This window comes from Castor canadensis, chromosome 14 (assembly GCF_047511655.1).
Source record: "Castor canadensis chromosome 14, mCasCan1.hap1v2, whole genome shotgun sequence".
Taxonomy (NCBI): Eukaryota; Metazoa; Chordata; class Mammalia; order Rodentia; family Castoridae; genus Castor; species Castor canadensis.
The window spans coordinates 71,013-82,858 of NC_133399.1; the positions used below are offsets into that span (position 1 = coordinate 71,013).

At 58.9% G+C, this 11,846-nt stretch overlaps 2 protein-coding genes across 4 annotated transcripts; both read right to left on the reverse strand.

The window, feature by feature from the left end:
• Nucleotides 1-3,740: 3,740 nt before the first annotated feature.
• On the reverse strand, nucleotides 3,741-6,202 carry LOC141416515 (coiled-coil domain-containing protein 194-like). The gene is made up of 4 exons (XM_074053467.1): nucleotides 5,903-6,202; nucleotides 4,845-4,941; nucleotides 4,262-4,394; nucleotides 3,741-3,897 (listed from the first exon to the last, which is right to left on the reverse strand). Exons 1-4 carry the CDS (start codon nucleotides 6,200-6,202, stop codon nucleotides 3,741-3,743), a joined length of 687 nt encoding a protein of 228 aa, XP_073909568.1.
• Nucleotides 6,203-8,680: 2,478 nt separating this feature from the next.
• On the reverse strand, nucleotides 8,681-11,494 carry LOC109695624 (bone marrow stromal antigen 2). Of its 3 annotated transcripts, none has more exons than XM_074053488.1 (7): nucleotides 11,376-11,425; nucleotides 10,896-11,014; nucleotides 10,162-10,434; nucleotides 9,380-9,455; nucleotides 9,230-9,290; nucleotides 8,941-9,053; nucleotides 8,681-8,847 (listed from the first exon to the last, which is right to left on the reverse strand). In XM_074053488.1, exons 2-7 carry the CDS (start codon nucleotides 10,965-10,967, stop codon nucleotides 8,831-8,833), a joined length of 612 nt encoding a protein of 203 aa, XP_073909589.1. In that variant the 5' UTR covers nucleotides 10,968-11,014; nucleotides 11,376-11,425; the 3' UTR covers nucleotides 8,681-8,830. The 3 variants fall into 3 exon arrangements, with proteins under 3 accessions (XP_073909589.1, XP_073909590.1, XP_020033843.2); XM_074053489.1 differs by having other exon boundaries at nucleotides 10,896-11,011; nucleotides 11,376-11,423; XM_020178254.2 differs by lacking the exon at nucleotides 10,896-11,014 and having other exon boundaries at nucleotides 11,376-11,494.
• Between the last annotated feature and the right edge of the window lie 352 nt (nucleotides 11,495-11,846).

Below are 11,846 nucleotides of genomic sequence, written 5' to 3' on the forward strand. Positions count from 1 at the left end.
GCTGGTCTCGAACTCACGATCCTCCAGCTCCCGCGTGCTGGGATTGCAGACAAGGCCACTGAGTCTGGCTGATGACGATCCCACACCTTTCATTCATGTTTCTCGGTTGGGTGGCGGGTGTTTTCAGCTAGACTTTTTTAACAGGGAAAGTAACGATGGAGTCCCTCTTTGAGCTGTTAATTTTTTTTCTCTGCTAAGCCAGGGCTGTGCCACTGTCAAGCCCCAGCCCGATCTGGAACCACTTCCGTCACCACGATAGCCATGGCGGGCATTGAGACACTTTCTAAGTTCCTTTTAAATGAACAGAAGATCTGAAATCAAATCTCCACAAATGAAATGTCTTGGTGTCAACACCAGCACCCCACGTTTGCCTAGCTGTCACCAATCTGCCCTTCAAGGAAGTTTGTTTCCGTCAACACTCCTGCCAACCATCGCTAAGACTCCTTAAGACACTGAAAACGTCCCTCCTGTGTCCCCACAGAGAGAGGGCCAGCGCTGCACAGGGAGCAGGGAGCCGAGCGGGAAGCATCGGTTTTTTTCCTGGAAACACTTTGTCATCTTCAGGAAGCTGGCGGACCCTCTGTGTCCCCCTGGGGCGCCACGGTCTGACAGGTCTTACACCCCCACCCCCACCCCCCGTTTCTAAATGGAAAACAATCAATTCAGCTTGAGTTGTTTGCTTAGGTGGAGAAGGAAGTCAACTGTGTGTCACTTGCTGAAGGGACAACTGAAGTCCTCAGGAGACAGGAGGTTTAAAAAATCACACGAGCTCAGGAAGACTCTGGGTTTATTTATATTTCTGAGATACGGCCCGGCCTGTAGTCGGGGGGCCTCATGGTCCTCGGAAGGTTCCTAAGGAAGCAGTGGTGTCAGCAAGGTTCACAGTCCCCTTTGCAGCAATGTGGTCTTTGGTTTTCTGGTGAAATTAGGTTTTGTAGTTTGGGGGCGACAGGGATACAGGCAGCCCGTACTGTGTGAGACTCTCCGCCCAGCTTCCATGACTGGGATGGGAACGGGGTGGATAACAGGTCCCTGTGTCCTGGATGACCAGTCCAGGTCCTGACCTGTCCACGATTGCTCTGGGCTTTTTGTTGGTGATGGTACTGGGATATTTTCGTGTGTGTAAGGTACTGGGATTTGAACTCAGAGCCTATACCTTGAGTCACTTCACCACCCCTTTTTTGTGAAGGGTTTTTCAAGCTAGGGTTTCGTGAACCATTTGCCCAGGCTGGCTGCAAATTGTGATCCTCCTGACCTCTGCCTCCCGAGTAGCTGGGATTACAGATGTGAGCCACCGAGCCTGGATTCCCATCACTGTCCCCAAAGCCTCAGGAGCTCTGCTGGCAGCCACAGCAGGGCAGAAACAAGTGGATACCACTCAGTGGAGCATCACTGACCTCCTGTACATGAGGCCATGGACCTCGTCCTAATAGAGAGATGCTTACAGATGGAGATGACCAGCAGAGACCCAGGGGACCATTCGAAGGGAGGGAGGACAGGGGGTGGGGTGAGGGTGTTGTTGGCCCTGTGGGTGGCGGCAGGGGACGTGGGGGAGTTGGTGGTGAGTGGCAGCAGGTCCCATGCCCCCTGCACCTGGGGTGGCAGAGCTTGCTCTGTCCGACTCACGAGGTCCTCACGACTCTCTGCCGGTGGTGTGGGGCTCAGAGCCCCAGCCATTGCCCCCTCTTCCCAGTGTCCTGTGACAGCTCCATTGCCCTCCAGTCCCACTGCAACTTTCAGGGAGCTCAGAGGGAGGAAGAGGTGGAGGAGGCACAGAAGATGACCAATAATGACAAGACTTGACCCCGTCCACCCCGGGCCCCACGGCCATGCCTGGAGGGACCCCAGCTGGGGAGAGGCTGGCCTCCAGCCTCCAGCCTCCAGCACTGGCTGCTCTGGGCTCCTGTTTGCTTCTGGATTTCCCCAACTTGGGGACTCTTTAGCTGCAGTCTGGGGCGACCCCTAGTGGCCAGAGTTCAGCACAGCAGCCACGTCGTGGTCACTTGCCACCCACCTCTGCCTTGCTGCCAGCATTGAGGCTTCAGGTTCCCATGCCCCTCTCTCCACCAGCCTCTCAGGCATTTTTAAAACAAATTCTAATCTTAAAAGGCAGTACGTGAGTATGATATTTAAAATGCAAACTGTACAAAAGGTATACAGAGGAAGGTGAGACGGTGACTCCCGCCAGCCTCCCAGGGGCCGGGAGCACTGCACAGCCTCCCTCCCAAGTCCTGGGATGATGGTCCCTCCTGGTCCTTCAGGTGGTTCTCAAGGCACACAAGTGCCCACTCTCCCGGTTTTCCCATTGATGTGTCTTGGAGGTCAGCTCCTGCCTTTTCAACAGCTGCATAGTAGTCCACAGATGGATGGATGGACACTCATCTAAACCGTGGCCAGCTGGTGGACCTCAAGGTTGTTTGCAATTGTCGGCAATTACCAAGAATGTGTTAGCAAAGGTTCTCCTGCACCCTCCCTGCCTCTTTGTTTCCTTTTTAAAAATAAACAACTTTTTATTTTGGAATAGCTGGATTACAGGTGTGATTACAGCTACGCCTGGCCACTAAGGGCTTTTCTGTTCCAGGCCCCAACCCCAGGTTCTCCATCCCTTCAAAATCAATCATTATCCATGATTTTCATAAATATAGTTGCACAAAAATTCCTAGAGCGCTCGGGAGGTGTCATGGGAAGGTCATTAGTTCAGGCCAGCCCAGGTTGCACAGCCAGACCCTGCCTCAAAAAACAAATGGGGGGAGAGGAGGGAGGGAGGTGGCCCCACCTGCACCTGTCTTCCAGGAGTGGGCCAGCATTGCTTTCCTTCTCAGATGTTTGCGGGTTCAACCCCAGAATCCAGTCAGTTTGGTGACCTTTATGTTATGTTATTTTACCGGAAGCAGGGGAAAGGGCACAGTCGAGCCCTTCCTAGCGCTGAAGGAAAAGTTAAATTACCTGAAATGGGACTTTCCTTTCCCCAGGGACTACAGGTGCGGGCCACCCCACCCGGCCTTTGGTTTCAGGTTTTTGTTTTGTTTTTCTGTTGAGGGGGTTGCGTCCAGAATGTGGCACTTCTAGTCAGGTGCTCTACCGCTTGAGCCACTCCACAGCCCTTTTTGTGATGGGTATTTTCGAGTTAGGGTCTCCAAAACTATTTGCCCAGGCTGGCTTCAAACCCTGATCCTCCTGATCTCTGCCTCCTGAATAGCTAGGATTACAGTCGTGAGCCATTGACGCCCAGCCTTGGCTCTGATTTTGATGGCACTTCCTGAATTTATGCATTTTCTCATTTTTTTCCCATTAGTTTTCTGTAACTTGGATCTGTTAGAAGTCTACCTGGGCGTTTGTGTCACCCTTACAGAGAAGGCCTGCGTCTTCCCTTTGAACCCTCATTGTGAGTCTCTCCTGTCAAGGAAACGTGGTTCCCTAAACAGGATTCCACCCACCCATTTTACAGACAGGATAAGTTGAGGCCGGGGAAGGAAAGTGACCCCTCCACGTCATTCCCGAGCCGGGATGACCACCAGTCCTCTTGTCTGTGGGATGAAGGCCACGCGGGGGTTAGTGGACCCCAAGTCGCAGCTCAGCCTTCTTTCACCGCGGCACCAAGTGGGCCTCAGTTTCCCCATATGCAGAACAAACAGGATGAGGTCGGAGCGAGGGCTGCGGGTTCTTTCTGTGCGCTGTTCCTGGACTCCACCGGGCATCGCATGGCCGCGGTCCTGCAGCCCCAGTGTCCACCAGCCCCCCTACCGCGTGGGGTGCGCTGCGCCCCGTGGCCGCCGGCAGCCCTTGGTGATTCCGGGGCGCGAGTGGGCGCTGGACCGGGACCGGGACCGGGACCCTGGGCGGGCTCGGGGTCGCGGCCCTCTGCGCGGGGTGCCCAGCTCAGTCTCCAGGGCGAGGCTGCGGGAAGGGGGGGCGCTGTGAGCACCCCTGCTACGGCCACCCCGCTTCCACCCGCCATCGCCCCCGGGGTCCTCGCTCCTCGACCCCGCCGCCCCTGCCCCTCCCTCCGCAGGCCACATGGGCTCCGGGCCCCAGGAACCCTCCCTCCTGGGGACCCTGCCCCACCCGGCTCCCCCGCCGCCCTAGCTTCGCCCCTGGGCTGCCTCTCCGGTCCACGTGGCCACGCCCCCCGCGCTCCCCCTGCAGACAGCCTTTCCCGCTGAAGCACGCTCCAAGTCCTGATTGGCCTATAGAACCACACCTGCATAGCCATTGGCCATCCTCCCCGTCCGTCTGCCTCTCGGGCCCGCCCCTTACTCACACGCGCTCGCGCAGCGCCCCCTCGCGGGCAGCGCAGGCTTCACGCTCGGCTTCGGCTGCGCCCGCGCGGTGCTGAGCTTCGTCCCGCAGCCGCGCAGTCTCCGCGGCCGACGCCTCCCAGCGCGCCAGGGCTTCTGCGGGGCAGGGGCCGCGGTCAGGACGCGGACCCCGAGCCCCCGCGTCTGAGTTTAGGGTTCTCATGCTGCTTGCAGGCTTTGCTTTATTTGAATTAAGTGTGTGCGCCTTTTGCATGCCTTTTCCTAAGTTCTCACTCTTCTGTGAGTGTTTGCGTGTTTTCTTATATTTGCGGTGCTTTATTTTGCTTTGTTGAGACAGGCGCTCGCTGTGTAGCCCAGGCTGGCCTCGAACTCCCGACCCTCCTGCATCAGCTTCCACAGTGCTGGGGTGACAGGCGCTTGGTCACTGCGCCACGCCCTTGTGTTACTTCTGTGACTTTTTTTGGCCTCTGCAGGTTATTTGCTTTCTTTCACAGGTGTTCGCGGTTATTTGCATGCTATTTTCACATCTAGGACCTGTGTGTCCTCCCACCTCTAGCGAGGCCCACCCCCTTGCGCCCCACACACCTGTCAGCTCCCCGTTGGCGACTCCCATCTGGGTCCCCTGTGCTTTTGCCTCGTCCACCTCGACCTTCAGGGTCTTTACCTGCGTGTGAAGCAGGCTCTGCAGAGTGGAGAAAAGGCGATGGAAGGCGGGGACGGAATTGGGCTCGCCCTTTCTGCGGGACAGTGACAGGAGTGTCCACTGAAGCCTGGGCACTGAATGGTGGCAGCTGCCTGTCTGAGGGAGGTCCCCGCCCCGAGGCTCGGTGAGACAAACTCCAGCTCCAGTGTCAGATGGATGGGGACATCCCTGTCTGCGGTTTCAGCCAGCCTGGTGGGTGGCGATGCCTCTTCAAAAGGACCTGGCCTGAGAGCGTTTCCCGCCCCCAGACACTTCTCCTGAGCAACCAGAGGGGACACAGCTCACCCTCCTTTTTTCTTTTTTTAAATACTGGAAGATGAGCCCAGGACCACTGACCTACATCCCCAGGCCCTTTTTCTTTCATTTCATTTTGGGCCACATTATCCCTAAGTCTAGCAGGCTGGCCTCGAACTCGAGACCCTCCTGCCTCAACCTTCCAAGTGCTGGGATTACAGGGGAGCACCACCACATCCAGCTGTTTAGATTTTAAAATTTAGATGCTGTGCCCCTCAGCTGGGAGGGGTACACAGTAGTCACTCAAACCATGCACACGGTGGTTTTGAGGCTGGTTCTTCGGTGAGGCTCGGGCTGGGGAGAGTTAAGAGAGTCTGAGGGGGCAGGAAAAGGAAGGTCCTGGCGGGTACTGACCCCAAGAGGCCAACTTTAGCCTCGTAATTACAGGTGACTTAAGTGTCCCTGTCTCAAAATAGGACTGCTGGGCGGGGAGGAGCCGGCACATGGGGCCTCCCCAGGTGGACTCCAGAGCCTGGGGTTCCCCCAGTCACCGTTTACCGGGGGGACAGCAGAGGAAAGGTGGCCTTTCGAAGCGAACTGGCGTCGTAGGAGCGGGACGCAACTCCAGCGCTGTTCTCACTGCTGCGCATCCGCTGGAGACTGGGGGAAACTGAGGCCCGGTGCTCGCCTCCACCTGCCCTCCTACCTGGCGGCCCTCGCAGGCCCTCAGCGCCTCCTCCAGCTCCCGCCGGCCGCGCTCGGCCCGGTGCAGCTGCCCGGCCACGTCCTCCAGCCGCCGCCGCAGCTCCTCCAGCTCGGGCGCGGGGTCCGCGGGCCGCACCGTGGCGTTGAGCCCCGGCTCGGGGCAGCGCGGACCCCGGGAGGAGGAGGCGGCGGCCAGGTTCCAGGCCACCAGGGCCCCGCCGGCCGCCGCCGCCGCCAGGAACACGGCGGCCCCGCACAGCGCCAGCGCCCGCCACGCGCGCCCAGGCTCCGGCCCCGCCATGCCGCCCCGCAGCTCTGCCAGCGCCCGGCCGGCCGAGTGGCACCGTGGGCGCCGGGGACAGCAGGCCCCGCCCCGCCACCCGGAGGGTGGACCCTGCGGCGCCACCCCAGGCTGCGCAGCCCGCGAGGGACGGACGGACGGACAGACAGGGGTCCTGGGCTCTCTCTGGTCCTGCCCGCGCTGCCTCAGTTTCCCCAACGGTGAAACGCAGTTGGTCCTGGCTCTGTGGGGATCAGAAACCGCACCTGCAAAGGAGGCGATGGGCCAGGCTCTGGGGTGAGGTCTCCACCCTGTGGATGGGGACACCGAGGGTGGAAGAGGAGGGGACACGCAACAGACACTGGAGGGCAGCAGGATGGACACCAGGGCGAGGCTCCAGCTCCCAGCTCCTTTCCTTTCTTCTCTGAACCCTTTCCTTCCTTCTGCACAAGGACCCGAGGTGCATTTCTTTATGACTTTTTTTCTTTTTCTTTTCTTTTTTTTTTTCGGTACTGGGGTTTGAACTTAGAGCCTACATCTTGAGCCACTCCACCAGCCTTTGTTTTTTGTGATGCGTTTTTTTCAAGATAGGATCTCAGGAACTATTTGCCTGGGCTGGCCTGGAATCACAATCCTCCTGATCTCTCCCTCCTGAGTAGCTGGGATTACAGGCGTGAGCCACCAGGTCAGCTCCTCTTCGATGCCCTCACCATCCCCACCCCCACCGCCCCCACACAACCCCCCATCTCCTCGCTCGTCTGTCGATTGCATTGTCACCCCAGGGCCTTTGCATGGACGGGTTAGGGTTAGGGTTCCTCCTCCTGCCACCCTCAGCAGCTTAGGCTCCAGGGCCCTGCTGTAATTTCACCTGATTCCCCAATTCTGTCCTCAGACTGGGCGAGTGCCTAAAACTACAGCCTGTGTTTGTCTTGTTGTCGCCCCTTCCGCCCCCGTCCACACACGCCTGGTGTGTAGCAGGTGAGAAATAAATATGAGCTGGCTGTGACCGACTGTGCGTCCCTCATTTCAGATGAAGAAACCAGAGCCCAGAGAGGCAGAGCCACATGCCAGGGACACACAGCAGCTGAGGGCATGGCCAGATTCCCTCTGGGCTGCAACCCCAGCTGTCACACACTTCTCCACCACTGGGGGACACGATGGGCCGTCACTAGCAGTGCAGGAAGAGGAGGAAGAGGCCCAAGGACACGTGGGAAGATGTCCACGGGCCAACCAGCTTGGAAACCCCACAGCTGACATCCAGCAACTTCCGGACCAGTTTCCCGACCTAGAAGGGGATGTTAGTGAGGACGCTTTCCCAGTTCATGCTTAGTCCCCAATGAGATGGCAGAGGAAACTGGTCTGTCAGAAGCTCCCACCCTGGAAAATGTCTGAAGCCATGTTTTCTTGTCACAACCTGGGGAGGGTGTGTGTATGTTCCTGACATCTGTGGGGCAGAGGTGACGGACACCCGACTCCAATGCAGTAGCTCACGCCTGTAATCCCAGCTACTTGTGAGGCTGAGATCAGGAGGATTGAGGCTCGAGGCCAGCCTGGGGAAGTAATTCTCAAAACCCCATGTCCAAAATAACCAGAGGAAAATGGACTGGAGTTGTGGCTGAAGTGGTAGAGCACCTGTTTTGCAATCATGAAGCCCTGAGTTCAAACCCCACCAAAACCAACAACAACAAACAAACAAAAAAAAACTCTAGGGGTAGGGTTCAGTGGTACAGTGCTGGCCAAGCTCGTCCACGTCTTGTGTCCCAGGAAGAAAAAAGAAAGGAAAGTTAACAGGGCTGAGGCAGAGACCCCAACCTAGACCTTGGGAGTGAGGCGGGGGCGCTTCGGGCAGCAGGGGCAAAGGTCCTGTGGCAGGAAGAGCATGGCAGTTCCATCCATGGAGACAAGGTCAGGGAGAGCAGAGGTGTAGTGGACACAAAGTAGGGTGGCAAGAGCGCAGGCAGGGCAGTTTGGGGTCCCCAGAGAAACAGTGGTAGGGGTCTTTTTCACCCACTAACCCTCTGAGCTGGCATCCATGGGAACCCCAGGGCAGGGCAGAAATCTGTGACATGGGCCTCTTGTCCCCAGTGCCTCAGCAGGAAGCCACACGGACAATAGCTGGGATTCCAGGAGGACTTGGAGGAAGGAAGAGGAGGGGACAGGGCTGGAGGAACCGAGGGTGGGTGAAGGGTGCTGTGATTCTGGAGAGGGTGTTGGAGGGCTGGGAACTGCAGGATAAGTAAGTTCGAGGGAGGCCAGGCCAGCAGCGCTTCCTGTGGGGAGATGACAACCTCCGGTCTGGTGAGGAGGGACCCTGAGTGACCCCAGGGATATGGGCCCTGAACCAGGGTGCAGAGAGCAGGACCGCAGCCGAGAAGTGGGCTGGGGAAGCCTCAGCTGCACCTAGTGTCCCTCAGGAGATGGGCCAGGGGTGGACATCAGCCAGGTGACCACCTCACCTGCAGGGCCAGCTCTGAGGGGTGAGTTACATATGACACTCCAGAAACTTGAGGGTGTTTATTTTTTGGCACTCAAAGACCCCAGAACAAAGTGACAACCCCAAACCGTGACAGCAAAAAGTGCGTGACCCCTCCCCCATCCCCCACCCATGACCAAGTAGGAACCCTGGAAGCCTAAAGCAGGTGGACCCGGTCAATGCAGGTTGTGACCTAAAGAGACAAGGTAAGAAAGGCTTAGGCCCCGCCCTCCACAAACCCCACCCTCCGTGCTCCCCATCTTCTCCCAGGGCGCCTCCTCCTCACCTGTCGCCCAGAGGCCCAGAAACACCAGTGCCCAAGTCACGAGCAGGGTGGAGGGGGCCAGGGAGCCACCATTGGTCTGGGTCGTCACCTGGCTCAAGAACCTGTTCTGTTTCCTGAGGGCACAGGGGCGACCCAGTCACCCCAAAAATCGACCCCCTGACCATCTGAGTCCTGGGAGGGCCATGGGACCCATGTGCAAGCCTGTCCATCTGGGACTTGGGCGGTGTCAGCTCTCCCGGCCAGGGGTCCTGCCTTGGGGAGGGAGGGAGGGAGGTGCGGGGGTTCTGACCTTAGTTGGTCCAATTCTGCCGAACTGTCCTGCAGCTTCTGTCTCAATTCCATCGTCTGTTCTGGGGTGGCACAGAATGGGGAGTGATCCTCACCTGGCCCCTCCTGGGGACCCCGCCCCACCAAGCCCTCCCTGGACTCTCCCCCTCACCTTGGAGCTCCTGTATGTGCAGCTGGTACTCCTGGATCTCGGACTTCTTCTTCTCCAAGTCAGCCATCAGGGCCACCTGGGACAGGGAAAGGGTCAGAAGCTGGGTACTGCTGTCCTGGACTGAGGCCTGTGAGAGGTCAGAGGAGCTTAGCTCCAAACCTCTCTCAGGTTCTGCTCCAGCCCTGTTGCACCTGAGTCCCCAGGGCTGCCACTAACCGTGTGGTCACAGACATGGCAGTTTTGAGGCCCCCCCCATGGTAATTTGGAAACTCTCTATACCCAAACCCTAGTGGGTAGCTCCACATCCTTTGTGCTAGGACCCGGGAAGATTTAGGAGGCACCCAAACCCCGATCACAGAGGGACTTCCGGGCCCTAGTAAGATGGCCAGTGACAGTTTCAAGACACGCCCCCACCTCCCCACCATATCAGGAATCTTTTGAAAATGTCAGTGTCTCAGGAATGCAGTAGAAATTTCGAGAGCCCCTTCTTCACCTTATCGAGGATTTCTGTCCCCCAAAGACTGGGATGCAAAAGGAGTTTCAAGCCCCCCCCCACACACACACCTAGGAAGTTTGGAGACTCCTCCTCATCCTAGTGGGGACACTGAAGCCCCTGATTTGACCCAGGCCAGTGCCCTGAAAGCACTTACAGGTCCCCAAACCTGCAGGGAGATCCAGGTCCTCCTATGGGCTGCCCCCACCCCCGGCAGTTTCAAGGCCCCCCCTCCAGCTCCGTGGGGTTCTGGGGAGGGTTTCTAGGCCCCCCAGGCTCTCTGGCTCACCAGACTCCTGTTGCAGGAGACGGTTTGGTTCTTCACCCGCAGCAAGACGTCCTGGGTGCGGGTCAGCTGGTCCTCCAGAAGGTGGGTGGCATTTCGGCACCTCCTCTCTGCCTGGAGTCCGTTTTGGCAGGCCTCGCTGTTGAACTTCACAGCTAGGATGAGCAGGGACAACCCCAGAGCCACCGCCACGAGCAGCAGCCCCACGAGGCACGCCCGCGTTGCCCACCTGCAAGCCGGGGGCCCCTCTCCTTTCCAGTCGTCTGCCATGGACACCTGCGAGTAGTGGTAAAAGGCGGGCGCCATAGGACGGGTCAGGGGGACAGCCCGGAAAGGGCCGAGGAGCTCCGCAGGCCACGCCCCTCATTAGCATAGCGCTTTCCCGCCAATGGCCTCGCGCAGGGGGGCGGGGCCTTCGGTTTCGGTTTCCTGGGTTTCCTGGCCGCGGTCCTCTCCCGCACGGGGCCTCCCCCGCTGCATGCTGGCCTCGAGCCCCCCTCCCGTCCCTGTCCCTGTCCCTGTCCGCGTCCCTCTCCTGCGGTCACTGAGGCGGGGGTGGGCAGAGGCCGTCCGTCTGTCATGCCCCTCGGCCGCCTGTCTGACCCACAAGGCCAAGCTTGGGTCAGGTGTCTCCTCGGTGGCCTCGAGCCCCTCCCTCCACAAAGGGACCCCGGGAGCCAGGCAGGGCGCGTGGGCAGCGCTGGACTGCAGCCCCTTCCCTCGAAAGCCAGGCGAACCTGCCGGCCACTTCCTCGTCTGGAAAGTGGGCAGAGGCAGAAACTGCTGTCCTCGCGGCTGCGGGTGCGCATTCAGGAGGCGCTCAATAGATGTGCACGGCTAGGCCAGGCAGACACTGCTGAACGGGGCAGGGATTTCTAAGAAAAGAGCGTGTGACTGGCGCACAAAGGGCAGAGGGACTTGGGGGGAGACGGCCAGGACGGCCATCTGTGTGACCAAGGGAGCCTGGCAGCGGCTGGTCGAGTTGGGTCTGGACACCTAAGGCAGACGGGTGAGTAAGCACCCATCCCTCCGGACATTGCTAGCATTGCTGCATCCTGAAGAGCAGACACCGGCTCTGCCACGGGGCTGCTGACCACGATGCTCATCGAGACGGTGTCCCTCCCCCAAGAAGGGGCGAACCCTCGAACCCAGGGCCAATGAAGAAAACCCAGCCAACCCAGAGCGAAAACGACCCTGAAAGCCCCAGCAGCCTTCACCTGCGCAGCTCCCGGTTTCCCTTCTCTCCTTTCTCTCCAATAAATCCCAAGTCGCTCAGCTGCGTCCCCAGCCGGTTTCCCGCCCCAGCACGTGACAGTCGGCCAGGCAGAAGGTCAGTGGGCGGAACAGGCCCCCAGGCTTCGGTCACACACCCCTCTGGAAGCCCCGTTAAAGTCACTCAGCAGCCAAGAAACAAGGGGCTGGATACCGCCCAAAACGCCCAGGGTCCTTTGGTCCCAAGAGGAGGGTCTGGCACCCTGCTGGGACCCCAGGACCAGAGCAGAACCCTGGCAGAGCCAGCACTGGAGCCGCCCCTCATGTGGGTCACCTCAGAGGTCACAAGTGCAGGCCAAGTGTGATGGTGTTCGGTCCTGGCCTGCAGCTCCTACAATCCTTGCATGCTTCTGAAAGATAGGTGACCCCGATGCTGATGAGCTGGGGTCCCTATGCTAATTAGATGACATCGATGC

Coding starts and splice junctions, on each gene's coding strand:
- LOC141416515 (XM_074053467.1), bottom strand. CDS start 6,202: ATGGCGGGGCCGGAGCCTGGGCGCGCGTGGCGGGCGCTGGCGCTGTGC. Junction 4,942..5,902: donor GGGCCTGCGAGGGCCGCCAG/GTAGGAGGGCAG, acceptor TCCACTCTGCAG/AGCCTGCTTCACACGCAGGT. Junction 3,898..4,261: donor GGGGCGCTGCGCGAGCGCGT/GTGAGTAAGGGG, acceptor CCCTTCCCGCAG/CCTCGCCCTGGAGACTGAGC.
- LOC109695624 (XM_074053488.1), bottom strand. CDS start 10,967: ATGCGCACCCGCAGCCGCGAGGACAGCAGTTTCTGCCTCTGCCCACTT. Junction 10,435..10,895: donor GACGAGGAAGTGGCCGGCAG/GTTCGCCTGGCT, acceptor CACTACTCGCAG/GTGTCCATGGCAGACGACTG. Junction 9,291..9,379: donor GCACATACAGGAGCTCCAAG/GTGAGGGGGAGA, acceptor GTGCCACCCCAG/AACAGACGATGGAATTGAGA.